Source organism: Thermobia domestica, chromosome 5 (genome assembly GCF_964235325.1).
Source record: "Thermobia domestica chromosome 5, izTheDome1.hap1.1, whole genome shotgun sequence".
NCBI classification, from domain to species: Eukaryota; Metazoa; Arthropoda; class Insecta; order Zygentoma; family Lepismatidae; genus Thermobia; species Thermobia domestica.
Window position 1 is genome coordinate 315,078,633 of NC_137458.1, and position 25,933 is coordinate 315,104,565.

The following is a 25,933-nucleotide window of genomic DNA, read 5'->3' on the forward strand; positions in this document are numbered from 1 at the left end:
AAGGTTTAAAGGGACCAACCTGATTTAGTTAACTATTAGCAGAACTATACCAATAAATTCACATTAGAGACAGCGCAGTAACTTAGAATTTTTCTGGGTGCAAGCATTAATACGAGTATTTGGGCCTCCTAGAAAGTTTTTTCTCATTCTAGGGCCCTGCTCTTTCTATCTTTCTCTTACTATTTATGTCCCCCCGAGGCCTGTGGCCCTCCCTCACGGCAAGGTCTGCGGGGCCGTTACTTCCTGGGCCCCTTCCATACATGACAAATTAATTCAGTGGAAATATTAACAAATCTCAAAACCATACGAATAAATGTCATTTCTAAGGTCAAAATAATAATACACGTTTTTTACTGAAGTGGGCCCACGATTCACTTTTGTTTTATTTACCTTTTGTGCGCCGCTATATGTAATGTAGTGAAACTGTTTGATGCTTCATTTATAATTTCATGTTCGTATCGTATATGGATTAAGAAAAATTTGTTTCAAACTGGGCCCCTTCGAACGGCGGGGAACCTCCCTGGGGGCAGTTGCCCCTCCCCTGCCCCATACAAGTTAGATGAAGAAGTAAACTGTTTCGAAATTTACGCAACTTGCGAATACCAAACCCTACTAGTGCTAAAGTTGATGAGTTAGTGCCACTGTTACCACTGCGTTAAGGGGAAAGAAGGGGAAGGACTGCTAAGATTCGCTAGCCAGCTTTTGTGTCAAAACACAGCGCCAAGCTACAGTAAACGGACAATATCAAGAACGAAAACGAGATAATTTAAATGCTCTATCAGCATAAATCTGTCATACTTATGAATGACAGAACTGCAGGCTAATGATAACGTCAATTTACCTCAAAAATACATTGTAAAGACGAAGATCGAAGACTCATAAAAAACTTACATATGGAACAAGTTGACGTTAGAATAGGGCAGGAAATGACAGAGGAGAGTGCAATTGGAAGGTGAGTTCGACAGGCATGCTGTCTCTCGCCTACACTATTTAATATCTATCTAGAAGAGATCATAAATATACTTAGTTGTTGGAGGTTCTAAAGAAGGTTGGATTGGAATAGAAAGATGGAAGATTCATAAGAAAATTATATATGAACCAACAAGGAAGTGTTAAAATAGGGGAGGAAATGACAGAGGAGAGTGCAATTGGAAGGGGAGTTCCACAAGGATGCTGTCTCTCACCTGTATTATTTAATATCTATCTAAAAGAGATAGTGAAATAGAACATACTAAATGAAGATGGCATTTCAGTAAGAGGTAGATTGATTAAATGCATACGGTTTGCAGATGATATAGCGCTTGTTGCGGAATCTCAAAAGAAAATCAATAGGATGTTAGAAAACTTGAGCAAGGGCTGTGAAGAATATGGGATGAAAATAAATGTCAGAACGACAAAAAACCATGCTGATTGGAACCACTGGCGCAAATCCCGGGGAGATGAGGGGGATATGTCCCCTATAATCTTGGAACTGGGGGAGTTTCCCCCCAAAAAAACTCCGATTTGAAATGTTTTTTTTGGGGGGGGAATGTGATGATTTGTGGCCGATTGCCACAAAGGAAAGTGAAATGAAATTGATGTCCCCCAGAATAAGCCTCAAATCTGCCCGCCTCCCAATGTTGAAGACAACTGTGCTCCCTGATCCTCCACAGCATTGTTTTTCAACTTCACAATTATTTTCAGCATCGCTTAACAAAAAAAGAAAAAAAAGAAACGGTCTTACTTGTCTCCCCCCCCCCCCCAATGTTGAAAACATAGTTGCACCGCTGATTGGAACAAAGTGGTCGGTGTTAGTATAGAATCAGCATGGGATAAAATAGAACAGGTAGTATTTTCAGTGATGATATAAAGCTGCGTTTCCCAACCTTTTTCAACTTGCGGCACACTACGGGTGTAACTTGGATTCTCGCGGCACACTTATAGATAATATTCTTATTAGATATTATTATTATTATTATTATTATTATTATTATTATTATTATTATTATTATTATTATTATTATTATTATTATTTGTAAATATAAAATACCGTGGTATTTTTTTCTGTGATTACTGATCTCCTTCTTACAGAGAAGAAAGCTCGAACACTGGTTTCCCCCGTGGTAAATTATTATGCTTATTTTTCATTCTAATTTTAAATAGAAAACAATTGCAATGAAATATAGGACTCATATTTTTAAAAGTACACTTTCTTTTTCGAAAACTGTATCCAACGTTTCACTAAGAAAGAAGATCATTAAATAAGGATGGAACAAACAAATCTCTTGTACTTTTAACTTTAATTTTTAACCACAAACCGGTCCACATTATTGCAACCACACAGCTTGCAATGCGACGAAGTCAAAACACAACTATTTAACAAGGTGTTATTCTGTCACTTACTTGTGTTCTACGTACCTTCACTTATCGCGTACTGTACAAGTGCTTCCATTTCTCGGTGTTAGTATGAACTTTCAATTGAAGTGTAACATAGCAACTAACCGTTGAAATGTGCACGAGCCGAAATACTGTCTGTTACACTATTTGTCTAGTAATGTATGTACAATAATATGTTACAATTACAGTATTACTTTCCATGATAAAAATTCATAGTAATGTGAAATACAAATATACATTTTTTCCTATGTCTTGCAATTTTGTTGCTATAGAATTAATAATTTTGTTTCGATTTCCTCGCGGCACACCAGTGTGCCGCGGCACACTGGTTGGGAAGCGCTGATATAAAGTGTGAACGTCAAATAAAAGCAAGGATAGGAATGGCAACAGAACCTTTCACAACGAAGAAAATATTATTTTGTTGACCTTGAACAAAGAATTGAGAAAAAGACTCATAAAATCCTTCGTGTGGATTTTTGTGATGTACGGGTCAGAAACATGGACATTAGACAAAAATGCTGAAAAACGACTGGATGCACTCGAAATGTAGGTGTGGGGAAGAATCGAGAGAAATAGCTGACTCGAGCAGAAAAAGAATGAGAGTGTGTTAGAAATAATGTTGTGGAGAAAGAATAATTTAGATGCTATTAAGAAGAGGAAGAGAAAGTGGTTCCGACATTATCTCAGAAGGCACTGTATCGTGAGGGACGTGCTAGAGGGTACGGTGGCAGGAAAAAGAGGTAGGGAGCGAAGGGGACTACAATTAATGGACGATGTCGAAACAGAGAAATCGTACGTAAAAACGAAGAGTTTAGCGGAAGACCGTGAAGCATGGAAGCTTCTCAGTTGCAGCAAGTGACCAGCTAATAATGGCAGAATACCTATGATGATGATAACCAGCATAAACGTCATTACATACTCTTTTTTTTCACAATTATTTCTCAAAACCCTTTTATCTACACCTTATTTAAACTTGATAAATATGCCGATCTGCACCTTATTCACACTTGATAAATATGCTATTCTAAATGAATCGAGTATATCGATACCGTTAGACGGTGGCAGTTGAAACTTTCTCTTTACAGTTCATAGTTTAACGGGCAGAGTACTGTGCAACTCTTTTTACATTTTATGCAAAGCTACCCCTGAAGTGCAAAGTAACCCCGCCTTACGGTATTTGATTTGAGGAAATTACATTTCTAACAGGAGATTTTTCTAATGTATTTGTGCGTTGTTTCCTTAGATAAAAAGTAACTAGACAAGAACTGATTCTATATATTGCTGGAAATGAGAAGGTGGATTTCTCATAGAAGATTTTTGTGAGTGAGTCTCTGTAAATATGTTTCAATTTATGTAGAAAGCAGAAATGTTAGTTATTTCTCATAGTTTGGAAAGAAATGTTTCAGTTTAACGTCCCACGATTATGACCTTTAGGCTAAGGGAGACGGATGATTAGGATAAGCGAATGATACTGGAAAAAATGGTGAAATGATTATGTGGGAGGAGACCGTAGTACCCCGAGAAATCCCCGGAAACTAGTTGTCAACCATAACATTAATTGGAGGGCATCAAAGCAGGAACCTCACGCATTAGAGGTAAGGGCTCTACCACTACCTCACTGCGCCCCTAGTTTTCCTAGTTTCAAGTGACTCTAGTGAATAGTATTGTAGGTAGTGGTGGGCACAAAAAACGGTTTTTCGGTTTTTACAACTTTTCAAAAAACCAGTTTCGGTTTACAAACCCGGTTCGGTTTTCAACAAAACCGGTTATCGGTTTTCTCCAAAACCCGTTCGGTTTTTCACCGGATCCGATTTCGGTTTTCTTCAAACCCGGTGCCCATACCATGTCTTCACTTTTTTCTAAGACTATTTACTCTTTGCTTATTTATATGAGATGTTAATCAAGTCGAATATTTCTAGTTTGTTTTCCTACGCAGTACACACTTGTGAAAAATGACGTACATTATTTTATATAAAAAAATATCCGTCGCAACTTCAGCTCTGGAATTAGTTTTTCTATATGAATGTCGTTCATTCTATCTCTGAAACTTCTTTTGACTTATGATCTGATGAAGGTAACGATACATTGTCGAAACTGTAATAGCCGGGCCGCGGTGGTTCAGTGGTAGAGCGTTCACTTCTGGTGCATGGGGTCTCGGGTTCAATCCCAACTCAAGCCAAGTGAACTTTGTGGTGGACAAACACCGTGTGGGGGGGAATCGTCGAGGGTCCTCCCGTTTCCTCCGACTTTCTTCATTCCAACATTTCATTCATTTCTCATCATCACCGTTTCCTTTAGCCTAGACTGCATAACCGCGGGACGTAAAGCTCAAATATTTCATTTTATTTTTTTTCGAAACTGTAATACTATTTATTAAAAGTTATTTGCTTTGGTTAGTTCTTCTATACTAGTGATATTTCTCATTATTATTAAGAACTGATGATAGCCACTATCTAACCTAACCTTTCCAACAGGTGGTTAAGTGCTAGTGGTTGTAGGTTGACAACTATTTGTATTATTATTACTATTATTTTAGTAATTACCAACTGCACCATATTAAGAAGCAATTTTATCCAACTTTTTAAAATTGTGTTAGTTATAACTAAGAATAATATAAAAGTCAGCTCCTTCGGGGCTAAGCGGTTAGCGCTTATGGCGTGGGAGACCCGGGTTCGATTCCCGGCAGGAGCTCATGTGGTTCCGATTCCACGTAATCAGTATGTTCACGTCTTATATAGCCAAGCTGCTGAATGGGACGTTAAACTCAATAACAAACAAATAAATAATATAGAAGAAATAAAATCGACAGCTGATTCAACGATTTGTTGTGTCCGGATAATTCGCTCAAAGAACCAGTCACCACAAACTGAAAATTGCTTTCGTGGCTCATTAGTCTTATCATCATGTTAATTAAAGTTAGTCGCTACACGGCCTAAAATGGGTTTTATCGCAACCCGGACTGATCACAAACCTCACAGAATCTCGATATTCAAATAAACAAAAGAATACTGAGAAAAAAAAATCCGGAACTCATACTGAACCGGAACGTTTTAATTTCATGAATCCAGGATCTATGACATACATAGATAAGTAGAACACATAAATTTGTGAAGTGAGACTTGCATATAATGATGATTTGTGGAAGCCTCACTCTAATAACTTTGAGCTTCAGAGCAGGACTCCAGGATATAATGCAAGTGAGATTAATACCTAATTGGAGAAAGTGAATTTAAATATTTCAATTTAGCGTTCCATGATTATGTCCGTTAGGCTAAGGGAGATGGATGATTAAGGCAAGTGAATGATAATGGAAGAATCGATTGAATTGGAGTATGGGAGGAAACGAGAGTTACCCGAGGAAATTCACGGACATGATGTTGTCCACCACAAAGTTACTTGACCGGGAATCGAACCAGGGATGCAACACACCAGTGGTATTCGGTCTAACACTGAGCTCCCATTCCCCCCCCCCCCAAACACGTGATTGTTGAAGCACATCTAATCTTTAATACAATCTGACAATGATACTAACTTATATCTAAAAATTTAAAACACAGAATTACAGTTTCTCACCACAAAAGTTGCATTGCCAGCTCCTTCTCCAGTTGCTCTCATGGTAGATGTAGACTCCCCTAAAATGTTGATCGTAGCCAGCGATGAGAAACAAGTAGATGCCCATCAGAAGATCGGAAACTGCAAGGTTTTTGATGTAAAAAGAATGGATAGCGTTTGGTTCTTTTACAAGAAGTCGTCCCACAAGAACGAATGTATTCCCAACACACGCTGACAGAGCCATGATCCAAACGCTGAAAAACAAAATGTATTTACATTCTGTCTTTAAAAGACACCTAAACTATGGAAAAGTGAATATCAAGGAGAATCAAGAAATGTTGGTGAGTGGTTTTAATAGTCAACGAGAAAGTGCTAAGACTAGCAAGGAAATACAACAATATTTGGCACAACGAGAAAGTGCTAAGAGTAGCAAGGAAAAAGAGTGATATTTAGCACAACGAGAAAATTCTAAAACTACCAAGGAAAACAGAATGTATTACGCACAAATAGAAAGTGCTAAGACTAGGAAGAAAAAAAGAACAATATTACGCACAACGAGCAAATGTTAAACTAGCAAGGAAAAGAGAACAATATTTGGTATAACGAGAAAGTGCTCAGAATAGTAAGGAAAAAAGAGCAATATTTTGCACAACGAGAAAATTCTAAGTCTAGCAAGGAAAGCAGAATATATTAGGGACAAATAGAAAGTGTTAAAACTAGGAAGGAAAAAGGAACAATATTTGGCACAACGAGCAAGTGTTAAACCAGCAAGGGAAGAGAACAATATTTGATACAACGAGAAAGTGCTAAGACTAGCAAGGGAAACAGAACAATATTTGGCACAACGATAAAGTGATAAGAGTATCAAGGAAAAGGGAACAATATATGGCACAGTGACAAAGTTTTAAGACTAGCAAGGAAAGCAGAACAATATTAGGCACATGGGGAAAGTGCTAAGTCAAGGAAAGAAAAATAACAATATTAGGCACAACGAAAAAGTGAAAAGACTAGCAAGGAAAAGAGAACAATATTTGGCACAACGAGAAAGTGCTAAGACTATAGCAAGGAAGAAAGAATAATACAACATCATTGAAAAGAAGGAAAGAAAGTTTAACACTTTTAAGAAGAAGCTTCAGAAAAGAAGCAGCTTCAGCATTACAAGAGAAGATATGATTGAAAGAAAAGTGTGAAGGGGAAAAAAAAAAGGTAGATTTAAAGCTGGTTAATCTAAATGTAAGTCAAAATATTGAGACTAGTCACATATCCATAGTATATTAGGATAAGTAAGTATATAAAAGTATAGAGAGATAGGATAAGCAAGACCAATACTCTTGATATGGAAAGTAGACTACATGTTTCCGTTTCTTAAGTTATCGCAGAAATAAATGTGTGCATTGACAAAAGATATTTGGTAAGTTAAAACAGAAGAAGAAGAAGAATTCTTAAATCAGATCACTATTAATTTTAACTTACCTTTTACTCAAACGAAAACATTATTTCTTAAATATTTTTTACGTACCTAACTCTTAGTATTTTTACTACAAAATAGAACTTTCTTTGATTTTTTTACTTACTAATTTTCTCAAACTTTACTTACTAAGAATCCTTAAGCCAAGGTACACTTATGATCAATTAAAATTTCCTTACTAGAACTTTAATTCAATCCACTAATATTTGATTGAAATTTGTCTACCATTCCAAAGTGGCTTCTCATTTGTTCTTGAGGAAACTTTACATGTTTCGAAAATTACTAGAAAACGATTTTTTTGAGCACTTGGTTTTCATTCGGCGAAAGTTGGGTATAGATCATATGACATCACCCATAGACTTAACGCTTGGGAGTTTAGTGAGTTATCATTCTTCGCGCTATCTAGATGATGCGTAAAATGATAATCGGGTAATGTTTCGAAAATTCTTTTTAGTAAAGTGGAAAGAATACTGTATAGCAATTCTTTATCGTAGTCTAGAAGAATGTTTCAAATGTTAACGTTAATGAAAACGTGTGTCATTTTCTTGATTATTTTCATTTTTTTTAGACTTCGAAACTATGCTATGTAAACGAAGTAAAGACTGATTCACACATAGGGTCCCGCGCCCATGTGATTCCTCTGCCATACTCTGTCGGTGGCACGGCTGTGACCATTCACACATACCATGGCGTGTCACCTGCTTTCTACCCCACTTCCCAAGGTTGACGCAAGAGCAGGTCAACTTCGTACCACTTCGAGTACTAAGAGGAAAGCCAAAGCATCGCGGCCGACGGAGTTTTCTCTTCAAGGCGACCTGTCGGGGCACGGCATGAGAAGGACACGCCATGTTTGAATTTTAAAAAAAGGACAAAACAATGAATTTTCAATGTCAGAAACTGAAAAGAAACTTCGTAGTCCACGGCACTTACAGTGCAGGGCATAAGAATGAAGCTAAGATTAGCGGGGAAAAGAGAACAATATTTGTCACAACGAGAAAGTGCTAAGATTAGTAAGGGAAAAAGAGCAATATTTGGCACAACAAGAAAGTGCTAAGAGTAGCGAGGAAAAAGAGTAATATTTGGCACAACGAGCAAGTGTTAAACTAGCAAGGAAAGCAGAACAATATTAGGCACAAGGAGAAAGTGCTAAGAGTAGCAAGGAAGGAAAAATAACAATATTAGGCACAACGAAAAAGTGCAAAGACTAGCAAGGAAAACAGCAAGGAATTGTATGAATTAACCTTAAGGAAGTCTTATTGAATGCATATGTCCGCCTGTATATCTGTCGACAGTATCAGAGCAAAAACGGTAAGAGATATGGAGAAGCAGTTTTCTGTAATCAATTCAGCGTCACAAGAATAGGTTTTATCTCCGTTATTAATCCTTTATACAAACCAGACATGGTAGAAACTAATAAGTTCCTATTCCAACGTTGAAAGCCATAGAACAGAAATGGTAACAGCTAGGGACAATCGGTTTTTGGAATTGATTCAGTGTGTTAAGTAAAGATATAATTTCTACTCAAATCTCTAGTGAAACCGGAAGTGGAAAATTTTATTACTGTTTCTGCTTTCAATATAGATCTTCATAGAGCAAAAATTGTAAGCAATAACAGCATACGGTTTCTTGGAAACAATTCAGCGTCTACACGATAGGTTTCACCTCCTCCGTTAGCTCTCTATTCAAACCAAAAGTCGTAGAAATTAGCCATTTCCAGTTTTAACATTGATCGCCATAGAGCAAGCATAAACAGAGATGACGAGAAATGGATTTTTAAAATGTATTAAGCGTCGCAAGATTAACCTTTTTCCCGATATTTCTTCGTCTACGCAAACCAGAAGTAATGGAAATAAACGGTTTCCGGTTTCAACATTGATTCCTATAATGTAACAGAGTAGATAGCATTTTTTCTTTTGGTAAATGAATTAAGTACCGCTAGAATAGATTATGTTTCCGACTTTTATTTCTCTATTACAACTAAAAGCAGTAGAAATCAAATACCACTTCCGGTGCTAATATTGATTCGAATAAAGCAAAATCTGGAATAGAAGGCGACACACGTTTTGTGGTATGAATTTCGAATCTGAGAATAGATTTCATTTTAGCTTTATTATCCTATTAAAGCTGGAATTTAGTAAGAAATATTACAACCTCTGGTACCAAAACCTGTTTTTACACAGTAATAAGTATAAGAAATAATGAAAAACTGTTTTCGATGTGTATTCAGCGTTCGATTAACATCTTCCATCTCTATCCCTATATTACACCTGGAAGTTATATACGGTATCTACTGCTTTCGCTTCAGTATTAAAGAAATGAAATCTTTAAGTTTTACGTCCCACGGTTATGCCGGTTAGGCTAAAGGAGACGGTGATGATGAGTAATGAATGAAATGATGGAATAAAGAAAGTCGGAGGAAACGGGAGAACCCTGCAAAACCCCACGAACACGGTGTCTGTCCACCACAAAGTCCACACGGCGCGACCTGGGATCGAACCAGGGACCCGAAGCACCGGAGGTAAACGCTCTACCACTGAGCCAACGCGCCCCCATGCTTTCAGTATTGAATTTTCTTGGTTTGAAAGTTCGCTATAGCTTCGGATTGTGAAACGAAACTCACTTTTCTTAGTGTGGTGATTTTATATAATTGTTGCGTAACATATGTTTTTATTATTATTATTATTATTATTATTATTATTATTATTATTATTATTATTATTATTATTATTATTATTATTATTTTCACCAGAATACATCTTTCCTATTCACATGTGGAATCTCGAGCATTGAATGAGAAACGTGCTTCTTTTAGGAGATATGAGTTTTTAAATTTAGTTTTTAATTAGACTATTTGCATTCTACAGCACTTGCAATAATTTTTAAACGTTATCCGGTTACAGTATCCAAAAACAGTTTGGTAAAAACGAGAAAAAAATCATCTTAAAATTCATATCAAATATTTTAAATCCTTCGAAGATGCAGAACTATGAAGATCACTTAAAGAAAAAAATGTACTTGCAGGAAACACGGGAAAGTATGATAAAGCTTAGTGAGTCAATACGGATCACATTTTTGGATCAATTATACTGTGTAAGTTCAACAAAAAATTAAGGAACATCGTAGGTATAATGGAAAATGTAATCCATATTCGTGTAAAGCTCGTTTGGATAATTTTGTTTCTAGTAACTTCAAAAAAAATCTGAAAAATGAACTATTAGAACTTCTTCTCGTTACTAAGTTAAAAGGATGCCGTATCTTCAGTTAATGTGAACGATCTTTGTAATTTAAAAAAAAATCTGAAGTGAATTTCACGCGAAAACTAAAGATACGGTACCAGAGAAGTATGAAAGTTATAACATCATTACTACAGATCATTATTCTATGTAGTACGTTACGTAAATACAATTGGTTCAGTTTGATTCCGCATGCAAATAACAAAACTGTATTTTCCTTTTATCTTATGTAGGTTTACAGGACTTCTAATCAGGGGCGTCATTTCAGACTTCACTTGAGGGAGGGGAACAAAAGCACCACCGACAGACAATCGGTTAAAGTATATGTACTCTTCAAACTCTTGGGGGGAATTGCCCCCTCTAAATGACGCCCCCGCTTCTGTATTACATAATCTTATATTACAAGTAGATTATGTTTCCCTGCCAAAGAATTCCAATTAATATAAGCTCTTCAAACATGGTGAACTGAAGTCAATAAATTACCTCTCATTAGTTACGCCAATGTTTTCGTGAAAATAGAACAACAACTCTTGCACCAAGCAAACACATACATTACTCCTTACAGAACTAGGAATATGGCCAATATTAAGTGCTTTCAACCACCTCAACTCCATCTACTCAACACAGTAGAAGTTCATAATATCTCTGGCATAGTTCAAGACTTAACAGTCTGGATAAAAGGGTATGTAAGTCAGTTTTGGCTCATACCTATGTCAGTTTCGGCACTCTCCTTGCTTGTTCAATCCAAGAAGGCACGTAGCCAAGGGGAGTCCATGGGGTACAGATCCCCGTTCAAAACAGAAATGAATAAAATTAAGGACGGATGAAACAAAAAGAAACGAGAAAAGGAAGAATCAGCGTTAAAAATGAAAAGCTACTGGAAGCTTTTGGTTACTCTTTGTTATGAAAAGCTTTGTATTACTTGTAATACATGGTGGCGAATGAGCGGGATATCCTGGAAAAGTCAGGGAATTTGAAATTTCTAGAAAAGTTACGGAATTCTCAGAATTTCTGCTACTAGTCAGGGAAATTTCAAGCTTTCGAAAGCATAGTGCGGTTCTGTAACAGCATGAACATTTTTTAATCATAATTTTTTCATCATTGCTTCTCTGCAGTATCAAACACTTTATTTCCGAAACAGTTTTCTACAGGTCCTTTAACCTGTCATTTGGAACAGACAGTAGTTGACGGAATAATGAAAACAAAAAAAGTTATGTGGAAAGAAAGTTCTGTTAACATTTGATTCAACAGAAAAAGGAACACAGATTTTGTAGAATATTTTACGAGACATTATTGGGTATGCACATTTTAATAGTGGTTATGTACACCTTGTCTCAAAAAGGTTGAGCGCATTCTTTATTGCTGTTTCGAGGCAAAAATTTTCTAAGTCCAACTTCGGGTATCTTCGGGAAAAAGTAAACCAGGTTCGAACCTCGAAGCCAACCTTTGCAATCGGGAAAAATTTTGCAGATGTGTTTTTCTTCTTTTAAATATAATAAGACTTGTTACCAATTATATATAAAAAAGCAACATTGATTGAAATACTTAATGATACAATATTTCGAAACTGTATTAATGCCAGCACATGCTTGTTTGTCATTTTGCTCTCCATATTTAATGGAATATTTAGATACGTAAACGAATCTTTCCATATGTAAAAGAATGGTTAAAGTTAAGACATAGAACATTATTCTCTCCTGAGTACTAAAATAAAAGTCAAAGTAGAACAAAAACAGCGTTTGCAGTGGATATGAATGCAATTATTGTCTTAAATACCGCTATATATCGCTAGAAGTATTATTCGTGGAGCGCTTGTGATAGCTCAGTGGTACGCCGTTGGATTTCAAATCGTAAGGTCGAGGGTTCTATTCTCATCTGAGTCAATTTTTTTTATGAAATTCTATTTTCCGCAATGCATGAAAAATTATATAAAATAATTACATTAAAATACGTCAGTTGTATATATATAACATACAATCATTGCAGAACATAGTGATTATTATGTTTAAAATATAACAGGTGTTTACAGTACGTTGGTATTCTATGATATATGTGAATGTTAAATACAAATTAAGAAAATAATATCATCGCAATGAATAAATTATGTAGTGTATTTATTTGCAGCTATTTGTCATCGGAAGTTACTTCTGAATTTTCTCATTACAGCAAGTGATTTACGCTTTCTGAAAGGTAAAGAGACTATTCGGGTATAAACAGAAATTATATACAAACTCCAATCTTCGTTACAGACACAAAACTCCCGATCCCCAAAACTATGTAAACAGGAAATTTACGAACACGAAGTCATGTCTAAGAGACTTATTTATACTCGAGAAAGAAAGCAGAATAGGATTTCTTTCCAAAGGATTTCAGTTCAATAATCTGCAAGGCTTTTGTATATGGATGTGGTCCCTTTCTCTCCGCCAATATATATAAAGTAAAAGCGATCGATATTAGTGTCGAATCCATAGTTCTCGTTGTTGCAGAAATTAATAATTACAACTCCGAAAGCGTTAAAGTCCAATTTAACTCTCATCGTAAAGCTCCTTTGTGGTTAAGCGTATAGCGTACACGCTTTCGGTGTGGGAGACCCAGATTCGGCCCCCAGCGAGAGCTCATGTAGTTCGCGTTAATTAGTAGGTCTACGTCTCATATAGCCTCACTGCTGACGGGACGTTAAACTCAAAATCAATTCAATTGATTCAAAACCCATTATTATGGCGGGCGATAAAGGATGAAAAATAAAATGTCTCAAGTTACTGAGATTAGTGTCAAATCCATAGTTTGAGTTCGTGACACTGTTACAAACACAATGTCATTTAATGCCACGTTTTGGTATGAGCGACTATGCCTCCTGGATTTTGAATTTACAGGAGCAACATCAAAAGCATTGCTCACACAGCTCTAAATGTTTTGATGTATGTATACGTGTATATTCCAGCTAAACTCCGGAATGTCTGGAGCAAATTTTACCTACCATGGGAGACATATTACTTTCAATCTAAGGAAAAAAATATTGTGAAATTCAGATACCTCAAGGGATTGAAGTTGGAAGAGTGGCATGTAAAAATAGTGTAAAATGACTGATTGTAGAGTGTTATCCATTGTTTTCTCGGTCGTTGAGATGAGTAGTGAGGCACTCAATGGCGTTATATCCAAATTCATCCCCATCTTTACAGGATGAGGGGCTTGGAGATATGATTAATAAAATGTAAAAACTTACTTAAATATTTGTCGAAGTAATAGTTTTCTGGGGTCGCGAAAGCGTTTCTAATAACTTTGGAATGTAGTTTGTAACCACTTCAAGATGGGCTCTTTAATCATATCAATTTCTCACCTTAAGAAGAAATTACCATCTCAACTAGTATATGTATCAAGCTAGCCTTCGCAATCGAGAAAAAATTGTGTAGATGTATGTTTCGTCTTTTAAATGATATACTAAATGTAAAATCAGAGATTGAGTTGGTCGGTGGGTCAAATGGGTCAAGATTTATGAGTGGGTCAGTGGATCGTAGGTCAGCAAGGCGTGACCCACTGCGAAACACCATCACTGTGACTCACACTGACCCATTGACCCACCAACCCATTCTGCTCAGTGCCTTCTAGATAGCATTTTCTGAACACTGGCAACTTTGTCTACGTTTTACTTTCAAGACCTCCATTTTTCTTCTTTTTTTCATTTGGTTGTAATGAAGAAAGAAGTTCAGGCTCTTTTGGATTTTGATATTTCCAGTTGTAACAATGGCAATAGGATTTACTGCTTGGCTTTTGAGATGCAGGCTATGAGTTTTTAGAGGAGCTAACTACTGGAAAAAATTGGTTTATTACAAATATAACCTCTTAAATCAGTAGATAAAATGACGTGGATAATGGATCAAACTTAATGACGATGTATTTTAGTGGGTCGGAGTTGGTCACAATGGTTCAGAGTTGTTTATAGTTGGTGGTGGGTCAGAGTGGGTCATGGTGGGTGAATGGGTCACGTTGGGTGTTGAGTCATTGTGGGTCACGATGTGTAGTGGGTCAGTATTTTGTGGATCAAGGTTTCATTGACCCACACCATCTCTTGTCAACATTGCACTAAAGAGGAGAGTTTCCGAAGGTGCGCGTCGGCGATTTTCTCAAATTTTGCACATAGATAGTACCCCACCAGAAAGCAATAAATCTCGAAACGGTTCACAGTACCATCTCACAGAACTCGAGATAGAGGGATTTGTTTGATTGGCTAAATTAAGACCTCAATAATTTATCCTTCTACAAGCGAGATTTTCTTCATCGATTCCGTGGCGAAGTCAGAAGAATATGCGGTAAGTAAACTTAAGGTTGAAGGTTCGTGCCCACTTTGGGATACTTGCTTTTTTCCCCTAGTGTTTTTTACACTCACCTGAATATAAACAAATCAAGCATATGGGCGATTTAACATATTTTGGGGGAGAAATTTTGTGGTTCGTTGGCGTTTCGTTGAGTCTCTGCCGCTGGTGGTATAATTTTCAAAACCGAAGTGGGGCCACCACGGATCGTAGCTGCGGGATCACCAACTTTTGGCGAAATGTCGCCAGTTGCGCATCGGTGGTCCACTGACGTTTACGACATGGGGGCTTGTATCTGAAAACTAAGAGAATAAAGAAGCATGGTATCCATGAATCCCGTTGACACTAATAAAAGTCTGAAACGATGAAACAGATGTCAACACCGGAAAACATGTATTTTATAATTTCAAAGGTACCCCGTGTCGAGGAAAAAGATTTGCCCCAAGGTTCCCCGGTGGGTCTCAGGAGGGGTGCAACTCAAAATTTGAAAATGGTAAGGGGAATCAAGTAGTATGTCATTTAAAAGTATTACTATAATTTAAAAAAAATGGTAAGAGTCCCGAGTCTTTATGCTAACTTGTGCAAAATAGCGAGCGTTCAAGATGGTAATAAATCCTTCATTGAAAACTCCTTGACCACCTCTACAAATGTGAAACTGTGAAACTACCCAGAAGAGGTAAACACTTGTCTTACCATTGCAAAAGTATAATACACCAAGGTAAAACAAGAAGCGACCCATTATGGGTTTATTACATCACTAATATTAAATTCTACGTTCCACGATTGCGTCTTTAAGCTAAAGGACAGGGTGATTGCGAATTATGAAATTAATGGTAGAATATAGAATTGACCCACAACCAACTATGAACCACTCTGAACCATTGTGACCAACTCCGACCCACCAACGTAATCAACTCTGACCCATGATCCACGTCCTTCTCTCCATTGACTAAAGAGGTTACACTTGAAATAAAACAAGACTGTGAAATTTTCACTTATCGGAGTTTGAATTCCTACCGTCAATCGCTCAAGCACCGCTCTGTTACAAAACCGGTGGATCTGACCTTTACGATATACAATGGTAAAGTGTTTCTCATCTTCCAAATTAAGATGAATTTAAATTTATCATATATAATTATTTCTTTCTTGGCTTACATATACATTTCAGTAGAAAACAGGATGAAATTTGAAAGTATCAAATCAAGATAAAGTAGACCAACGTAAGAAGAAAAGAAAGAAAAACTAGTTTTCCATATAATTAAGCATGCCGTACTAATTTAAAATGCTCATGAAATTAAGCTTGGAATACAAATGTTATGTCTATTTTTCTCACAACTTTATGGTTTGATTGCCTTATGCTCTGAACGATCCATATATTAAACACCAGCTTCAGCAATTATTATATTAGAAAGCAGTGAGTATAAAATGCAAAGGACTGTAGTTTTCATTCCTCAATTAGTTTCTTAACTAATATCAATTGTTTTCGATAATTTTTACAAATCAACCCACCACCATTTTCCAATATATAGAAAATCCCCCCCCCCCGCTCATAAAATACATTTTTAAAAATGCCAGGACACATTCTGTTTAGTTTTAGTAAAGAGTTGTATACTGAATTTAAGCTCTCTAAGTTGAACGGCTTGTAAGATACTTAGTTTTTCGCAAAAATTCGGACACCTACTCCCCACTAAGGATATGTGTTATAATGAAAGTGATATGCGTATGATAACTTCCCAGTTGGGATTGGGGCCTGATTATATACCAAATGTCATTTCATTTGACTTTGCAATTTGACGGTGATAATCACGCAGACATAGTTACTTTCAGTTTTTTATACTAGGTATAATAATTCATATATTACAGGTGATTCAAATTTTTTTCCAGCAGTTAGCTCCTCTAAAAGCTCATAAGCTGTATCTCAAAATTGAACTCCTATTGCTATTGCCACTCTTACAATTGCAAATATCAAAATCCAAAAATACCTGAGCTTTTTTCATTAGAAATGGAGATTCAGAAGAAGAAAAATGGAGATATTGAAAGTAAAACGTACACAAGCTCACCAGTGTTCAGAAGATGCTGTCTACAATGCGCAGAACAGAATGGGATGGTGGGTAGTTGGGGGTCGTTTCGTCCAGAGACATTTAGCCCAAGCACATTTGGTCCAGGGACATTTGGTCCAAAGGGCAATTTCTCCAAAGAACATTTTGTCCAAACGACAATTGGTCCAAAGGACATTTCGTCCAAAAGACATTTGGTCCAAAGGACATTTCGTCCAAAACACAATTGGTTTAAAGAACATTTCGTCCAAAAGCCAATTGGTTCAAAGGACATTTCGTCCAAAAGCCAATTGGTCCAAAGAACATTTCGTCCAAAGGATTTTCGTCCAGAGACATTTAGTCCAAACACATTTGGTCCAGGGACATTTCGTCCAAAACACAATTGGTGCAAAAGACAATTGGTCCAAAGAAAATTTCGTCCAAAACACAATTGGTCCAAAAGATATTTGGTCCAAAGGGCATTTCGTCCAAAAGACAATTGGTCCAAGGGACATTTCGTCCAGGGATGTTTAGTTCAAAGCACATTTCGTCCAAAGAACATTTGGTCCGGTAACGCTTGGGGGTCAAGGGTTTGCTTCTACTAGAAGAGTAAAAGTGATGCATATAACATTATGACTCACAAGTAATACCTTCCAAGTGTAGCACTCCGATTTTGAAAAAATAGGCAGGTAGATACTACACACAAAATAAACGAATACGTGTTTTTCTGCGGAAAAGTGGTTTTAGGGGGGCAAAAGCCCCTACTCAAAATTTTGAAAGTTGACGCCCGAAAGGCAAAAAGAGGTGGACCGAAGTGAACGAAATTGTGCACAGATATTGCAGACGTAAAATGAGGGAATACGTGTTTCGTATTTTACTGAAAAAAATGGTTACGTGGGGCACAGACCCCTCCAAACCTTTGATCACGAAATATCAAAAGTACTAATAACAGTATGTCAGATGTGTGTAAAGAACATGAAGAATTGCAACGAAACTTTGAGTAGGGACAATACGCAAAAATAAATAAATACGTTTTTTTATTTTCTGCGAAAGAACGGTTTTAGGGGGCAAAAGCCCCCATCCACAAGTTTGAAACTTGAGGCCCGAAAGGTCACAAGAAATGAACCAAAGTGAATGAAATTGTGCAGAGATATTGTAGACATAAAATCAGGGAATACTGGTTTCATATTTTCCTGAAAAAAAGAAAAAGGTTTGGGTGGGACACAGACCCCTACAAAACTTTGATCGTGAAACATCAAAAGTGCGAATAACAGTATGTCAGAAGTGCTTAAAGGACATGAAGGATTGGAACGACATATTGTGTAGGTACAATACGCAAAAAATAAACTAATGCGAGTTTATTTTCTGAGGAAAAACGGTTTTAAGGGACAAAATCCCTCACCAAAAATTTTGAAATTTGAGGCCTAAAAGGCAAGAAGAAGTGTACAGAATTGAATGAAACTGTGCACAGATATTGTAGACGTAAATTGAGGTAATTGGGTTTCGTATTTTCCTTTAAAAAAAACGGTTGCGTATATCACGGACCTTTTAAACTGTTGATTACGAAATGTCAAAAGTGCAAATAATTATACGTCAGAGGTTCTTAAAGAGTATGGAGAATTGCAACGAAACCTCGTATAGGGACAATTCGCAAAACAATAAACGAAACGTGTTTTAATTTGTGCGGAAAACAGTGTTGGGGCCTAGGCCTTCTCCGCAAAAAAGTAAATATTACCGTAATAGCGCAGGAAGTAGTGGACCAAAGCAAATGAAATCGTGGGTACACATTTTAGAGACCCTATGTAAAATAAGGCCTTTCGTGTTTCTGAAGTATTCCTATCCGTTTTGCTTCAAATTTGGCACATCAACAGCAAACAGGAAATTAATCGACACGTGTTTTTGTTTATGCGGAAAAACATTATAAGGGTTAAAGGTGCCTCCTGAAATGCTATAAAATACACTATACTGTTTGTGCTTGTTGTTGATCTGCCAAATTTGAAGAAATCAGATGGAGAAACTTGTGAAACACGAAAGGCCTTATTTTATGTATCCAATATCTACATACAATTTCATTCACTTCGGTCCACTTCTTCTTGGCTTTCGGGCTTCAACTTTCAAAACTTTGGGTGGGAGTTTTTGCACCCTATAACCCTTTTTTTCGCAGAAAATAAAAAAACCCGTGTTCATTTATTTTTTGCATATTGTCCATACACAAAGTTTCGTTGCAATTCTTCATGTAAATTTAGGCACTTCTGACATACTGTTACTAGCACTTTTGATATTTCATGAGCAAAGGTTTGGAGGGGTCCGCGCTCCACCCAATCATTCTTTCTAGAAAAACACAAAACCCGTATTTCCTCATTTTTCGTCTACAATATTTGTGCACGATTTCATTCATTTCGGTCCACTTCTTCTTGCCTTTCGGGCGACAACTTTCAAAATTTTGGGTGGGGCTTTTGCCCCCTAAAACCGTTTTTCCGCAGAAAATAAAAAAAGTATTTACTTATTTTATGTGTAGTATCTGCCTGCCAAATTTTTATCAAAATTGGAGTGTTACACTTGGGAAGTGTTACTTGTGTAGCTTCTTATTTCTAAAGGAAATTTTGAAATAGAGATTTATTCCGCAATTTTCTTTTCGAAAAAACAAATATATGTTGAGATATTCAGAAAAAACGTAAACGCCTGAAAACTAAATGGCCACCTTTCTTTGCTTTCATTAATAATTTTACAAAAATACAGTTTTAGCTTCGCAGAAATACAGTTGTAGCTTCGTTGGTTAAGGAATTCACCTCCCAAAATAATAAACAACCCTTTGAAGAGCATACTCCCTCTTCATTTGCGGACAACATTGCCTCCGCATGGTCATGTGAATCTTGTATTTGGTTTGAGACTTTGCAATGGATATCTTAAATGTACTGTGCTGTACCGAGAAAATTAATATGAAAGCAAAAGTATATACTATATTTGCATAAGGAGTAACACTGAAATAAAAATACAAGACAAGTTAACAATTCTGGTTTGTCATACAACTCACTAATTATGTAGAAACGTCTGCCGAAGTTACACACTATCAATAGTCTACAAATAGAAACCAGACTTGTGGTTAACCTGAGAAGATACGTATATTCTAAACGAAATGTTCCAACTTTCATCTTATATTTGTCAATCACTTTTCACAATGTTGCAGTCAAGAATGTGACTGTTTAAGAGTATTATCTTTGGACACTAAGAATATATTTCACACATGTGTATTTTTCTATTCTCAGTATTTCTTCAAAGATACTTGACACATAATTTTTCACTTTTCTAACACAAGGGTTTGAATACCTAATATTTAACTTATTCAAATTTAAACTCCATTAATTTTAGTTACCGGTACTTATTTTAGAACTATTTCATTTACAACATGAAAATTTTAGATGTCATGTTAGCAGTTATTACAGCAACATACTTCACACTACAACCTTTCCCTCACTCCTGTTGTTCGGCCATGTTGTTTTCAGGCATTTACGTTTTTCTGAATATCTCAGCATTATTTGTTCTATCAAAATGAAAATTGCGGAATAAATCTCTATTTCAAATTTCCTTTAGAAATAAGAAGCTACTGAGTCATAATATTATATGAATCACTTTTACTCTTCTAATAGAAACAAACCCTTGACCCCCAAGCGTTACCGGACCAAATGTTCCTTGGACGAAATGTGCTTTGAACTAAACATCCCTGGACGAAATGTCCTTTTGACCAATTCTCCTTTGGACGAAATGTCCTTTGGACCAATTGTGTTTTGGACGAAATGTCATTTGGACGAATTGTCCTTTGGACCAAATGTCTTTGGATTAAATGTCTCTGGGCGAAATGTTCTTTGGACGAAATATCTTTGGACTAAAAGGGTGGCCACCGGGTGGGCCAATGTGAGTCACGGTGAGTGGTGTTTCGCAGTAGGTCACGTCCTTTTGACCCACGATCCACTGATCCACTCACAAATCTTGACCCATTTCACCCACTTACCAACCGACCCACTGACCCACTCCATCTTTGATTTTAACATGTCTTGTTTCATTTAAAAGACGAAACATACATCCACATAATTTTTTCATCAATTGCGAAGGTTGGCTTAATATCATAATTTTAATGGTAATTTCTTCTTAAGGTGAGAAATTGATATGATTAAAAAGCCCATCTTGACGTGGGTACAAATTACCTTCCAAAGTTATTAGAAACGCTTTCTCACCCTGAAAACTATGAATTCGATAAATATTTAAGTAATTTTTGAGATTTTATTTTTAGCTCTCCCAGGCCATCATCCTGTGAAGATGGGGATGAATTTGGATGTAACCTCCATTGGGAGCATCACTATCCATCTCAACGACCGAAAAAATTATGGATAAAACACTAAGATCAGTCGTTTTACATTATTTTTACATGTCACACCTCCCAACTTCCATAACTTCATACTACTACAATATTTTCTTCTTAGATTGAAAGTAATATGTCCCCCAAGTTTGGTAAACGTTGTCCCAGACATTCCAGAACTACGCTCTCCTTATTAGATGTGCTGGGGGATCTTACTCTTACTGGAAGTTGAACTTAAACTTAAAGGTAATCAGAACTGCTCCCAATGAACTTGGCGACCACGAAAGATATGTATTGTATACTAACATTGGTTATTTTCAATTATTTCTACATGTCACAAATTTCACAAACTCATTCATTGTGTTAATGAGGGCTTAACTTACATGGCATCTGAAGTTCCAATCTTTACCTAAGAGACCCCCAAAATTATAGATTCGACACTAATGTAGGTTTTTTTTTTATAATTTTGATGTCAGTCTCTTTCATTCCTCCTAGGACAGCAAACGGATACTGCCACTGCTAGGACTAAATTTGATCTTAAATGGCATTAAAATTGCTACCAATTAATTTAGCGAACAGTGCTGCATTTAGAAGCTCGGCGTCCCTACGCACTTTTGTTCTCGGCGCCCCCAATAACTGCACATTTCTCCGTCCCTTGATCCCTAACTTACAAATAAAACTTAATTCGAATATGCTTAATTAGTGAATTTATTGCAGTTAAATACCACTCACTAGATGCTACAGCTACAATTACATAACAAAAAATAAACGGGAAACATGTTCTAAATTATTTTCAGATTTCTTACGCTATAATTAAATATATTAGAATAGTAAAAGAGGACTGCTCATGAAATAGTATATTTGCTCTCGATTTTTTTAACTTTTTCATACGAAAAAAAAATAAAATTTTAAACTTTGCGCTCTTCAAATATGTTGCCCTCTAGGCACGGGCCTAGTTGGACTAATGGGAAATGCGGCACTGAAAACTTACGTTTCGACTCTAATATTGGTTGATTTCGATATTTTTTTGTCGCTACGTAACCACCCTGGGTGCTAATGGGAGCTTGATTGGACTTGAATTGAAAGTAGAACTGTTTACCTAAGCGACCACGAAACTATGGATTCAATACTAATATCGATCCTTTTCTAGCATTTTTGATATATATCCCGACAGTACTTTTTTCCAGATTGTAAGAAATATGGTTAAAATTGCTCTAGACATATCAGAATTATGTCGAAACACACACATACATCCACTTTCATATATATAAATACAGAGTGAGCGAGCGAGAAAGTGAGAGAGAGCGACCAAAGGCATCACCACTTCCACATTGCAAAAGCACATATCAGGTATTGAATTGAAAATCTATGTAAAGACCTTCTGCTGTGGCATGCTTCATAAGAACAATTCCAGTCTGCTCACGTGACCTTTGGGGTTCATGAATTTCTTGCGAGCGTTCCGACTTTGGATTCTCTGTTTATACCCTCTTTTTATGCCTCGGATAATTTTTCAAGAATATCAATGACATGCTGTAATACGAATGTTCAGGAGAAACCCCTATATGACAAATAGCTGCAAATAAATACACTACATAATTTATTTATTGCGATGATATTATTTTCTTAATTTGTATTTAACATTCACATATATCATAGAATACCAACGTACTGTGAACACCTGTTATATTTTAAACATAATAATCACTATGTTCTGCAATGATTATATGTTATATATATACAACTGACGTATTTTAATGTAATTATTTTATATAATTTTTCATGCATTGCGGAAAATAGAATTTCAAAAAAAATCATTGACTCAGATGGGAATTGAACCCTCGACCTTACGATTTGCAATCCAACGGCGTACCACTGAGCTAACACAAGCACTCCACGAATAATACTTCTAGCGATATATAACGGTATTTAAGATAATAATTACATTCATATCCACTGCAAACGCTGTTTTTGTTCTACTTTGACTTTTATTTTAGTACTCAGGAGAGAATAATGTTCTATGTCTTAACTTTAACCATTCTTTTACATATGGAAAGATTCGTTTACGTATCTAAATATTCCATTAAGTATGGAGAGCAAAATGACAAACAAGCATGTGCTGGCATTAATACAGTTTCGAAATATTGTATCATTAAGTATTTCAATCAATGTTGCTTTTTTATATATAATTGGTAACAAGTCTTATTATATTTAAAAGAAGAAAAACACATCTGCAAGATTTTTTCCCGATTGCAAAGGTTGGCTTCAAGGTTCGAACCTGGTTTACTTTTTCCCAAAGATACCCGAAGTTGGACTTAGAAAATTTTTGCCTCGAAACAGCAATAAAGAATGCGCTCAACCTTTTTGAGACAAGGTGTACCTTTTATAATAGTTGAGGTCACAATGAAAGGAAAATAGTTTTATTTGAATGAACAGAGGAAGGAACGTAGATATTGTAAATTCTGTTTCAATACTTTTTTGTATATTGTCAAGGAACGTAAAATTTGAAGATAATTTTTCTATTTTAAGTTCATTTTAATAAGATATCAGAAGTTAAAGTTTAAAAGCAAATTATAATTTTGAATTGGCGTTGTATTTCAAAATGAAGAAATGCTGCAGTCAAAATAATTTCTAAATAAGATTTCGTTATGTGTATGTTTGGTTTTGTTTACATATGTGAAATAACGATACAGACACGAGTCTGCACGTGTCGTCATTATGACAACAAACATTGAGAAAATCTTAATTGTAAAACTTTTATAAATTTTTGTTAAGATGAACACATTTTAGGAGTTTGTCAAAACTGTTCAAATCGCAGACGTAGACTATTTGGAAATTTAATTTATTGAGAGACAATGGAGAAACCAATGGTTTCAACAAAGAGATGAAACAACACTAGAATGAAGTAAGAGATGAGAACGCAACATCGTAGTTTGGAGGACGACATAAAAAGGTTATGTCGGAGAGTCAAGAGAATCAGTTGCGGTGGATCAGTTGAAGGGAGCTCATACAAAGATCAGTCGATGAGTTGATCAGTCGACGAGTTGATCAGTCGATGAGTTGATCAGTCGATGGGTTGATCAGTCGATGAGTTGATCAGTCGATGAGTTGATCAGTCGATGGGTTGATCAGTCGACGAGTTGATCAGTCGATGAGTTGATCAGTCGATGAGTTGATCAGTCGATGAGTTGATCAGTCGATGAGTTGATCAGTCGCCGAGTTGATCAGTCGATGAGTTGATCAGTCGATGGGTTGATCAGTCGATGAGTTGATCAGTCGATGAGTTGATCAGTCGATGAGTTGATCAGTCGATGGGTTGATCAGTCGATGAGTTGATCAGTCGACGAGTTGATCAGTCGATGAGTTCATCAGTCGATGAGTTGATCAGTCGATGGGTTGATCAGTCGATGAGTTGATCAGTCGACGAGTTGATCAGTCGATGAGTTGATCAGTCGATGAGTTGATCAGTCGACGAGTTGATCAGTCGATGAGTTGATCAGTCGATGAGTTGATCAGTCGACGAGTTGATCAGTTGCGGTGGATCAGTTGTTCAGTCGATGGAGATCAGTTGCAGCGAGTCCGTAGTCAGTGGAAACCCTTCCACTGCTAATTCAGCGAAGTAACGACGTCCAGAGTCAAACCAACAGCCCGAAGGAAGAAATTATATTCCATCAGTTCTCATGTAATATCAACAGGTATGTGGTGTTTCATCTCAGTTGCTCTCAATTGAGTAAATCGCCAAAAGTCTACTTTGTGTGATCTGATGGTATTCACAAACTTATTCGCTCACACACATCATTACACTTAATAAATCCATTTATGAAAATACATGATTTTAATAGTATGTGGTCAGTTTCTATTTAGCGAATAACCTCTCGCAGTAACATGTCAAGTTCTGTTATTCCCGTCTATTTCAGGCAGTAGACGGAAGCAACTTTATTCGTGTCATAAAGCAATTACATTCCAGAGTAGTGAAAAAATGATCGATCTGGCTCAGCGTTTGCCAACTCACAAGCCCCTGGGAAAATGACCACCGTGCACCGTGAGCCCACGGTCTTTTACGACCTCCATTTAGGGGTGTATTCGTTCTCTTTTATGACCACTTTTTAGGGGTGTACTCATTCTCTTTTACGACCTCCTCCATTTTAAGGGGGTGTACTCGTTCCCTACGAACACATAACATTACGTAACACACAGCAGAACATAAGAGTACGTAACATAACAAGGGTGTATTCATTCAACCCCTACGAACACATAGAAAAGAAGATAACACATAACACTACGTAACACACAGCACAACAGATAATACATGGCGTATTTTCCAACCCCTATTTTAAGATAACAGAAATTACGAAAACATAGAAGAGCAGATAACACATAACATAGCAGGGGTGAACTCGTTCCCTTTTTCAACCCCTATTTTAACATAGCAGAAATGACATAAGCATGTCCTCAAACTACTGACCATTGTGAACAAAGGTCAATTGGTCATCAAGGTCGAAAACAGAGCCACATTTAGCAATAGGTCATCAGGTACTACATGTCCCAAAATTAGTGGTCATCGAGGTCAAAGACCAAAATACTTAAAACCAAATAACTCTTAAATG

General features: G+C 36.5%; 1 protein-coding gene across 1 annotated transcript in view; it reads right to left on the reverse strand.

The window, feature by feature from the left end:
* LOC145686791 (uncharacterized) overlaps positions 1–25,933 on the reverse strand; it is a 759,437-nt gene that overhangs the window by 74,300 nt on the left and 659,204 nt on the right. The window contains exon 15 of the mRNA XM_081760448.1: positions 5,950–6,182. Within this exon, the coding sequence (XP_081616574.1) occupies positions 5,950–6,182 (233 nt within the window). The remainder of the gene's footprint in view (positions 1–5,949; positions 6,183–25,933) is intronic.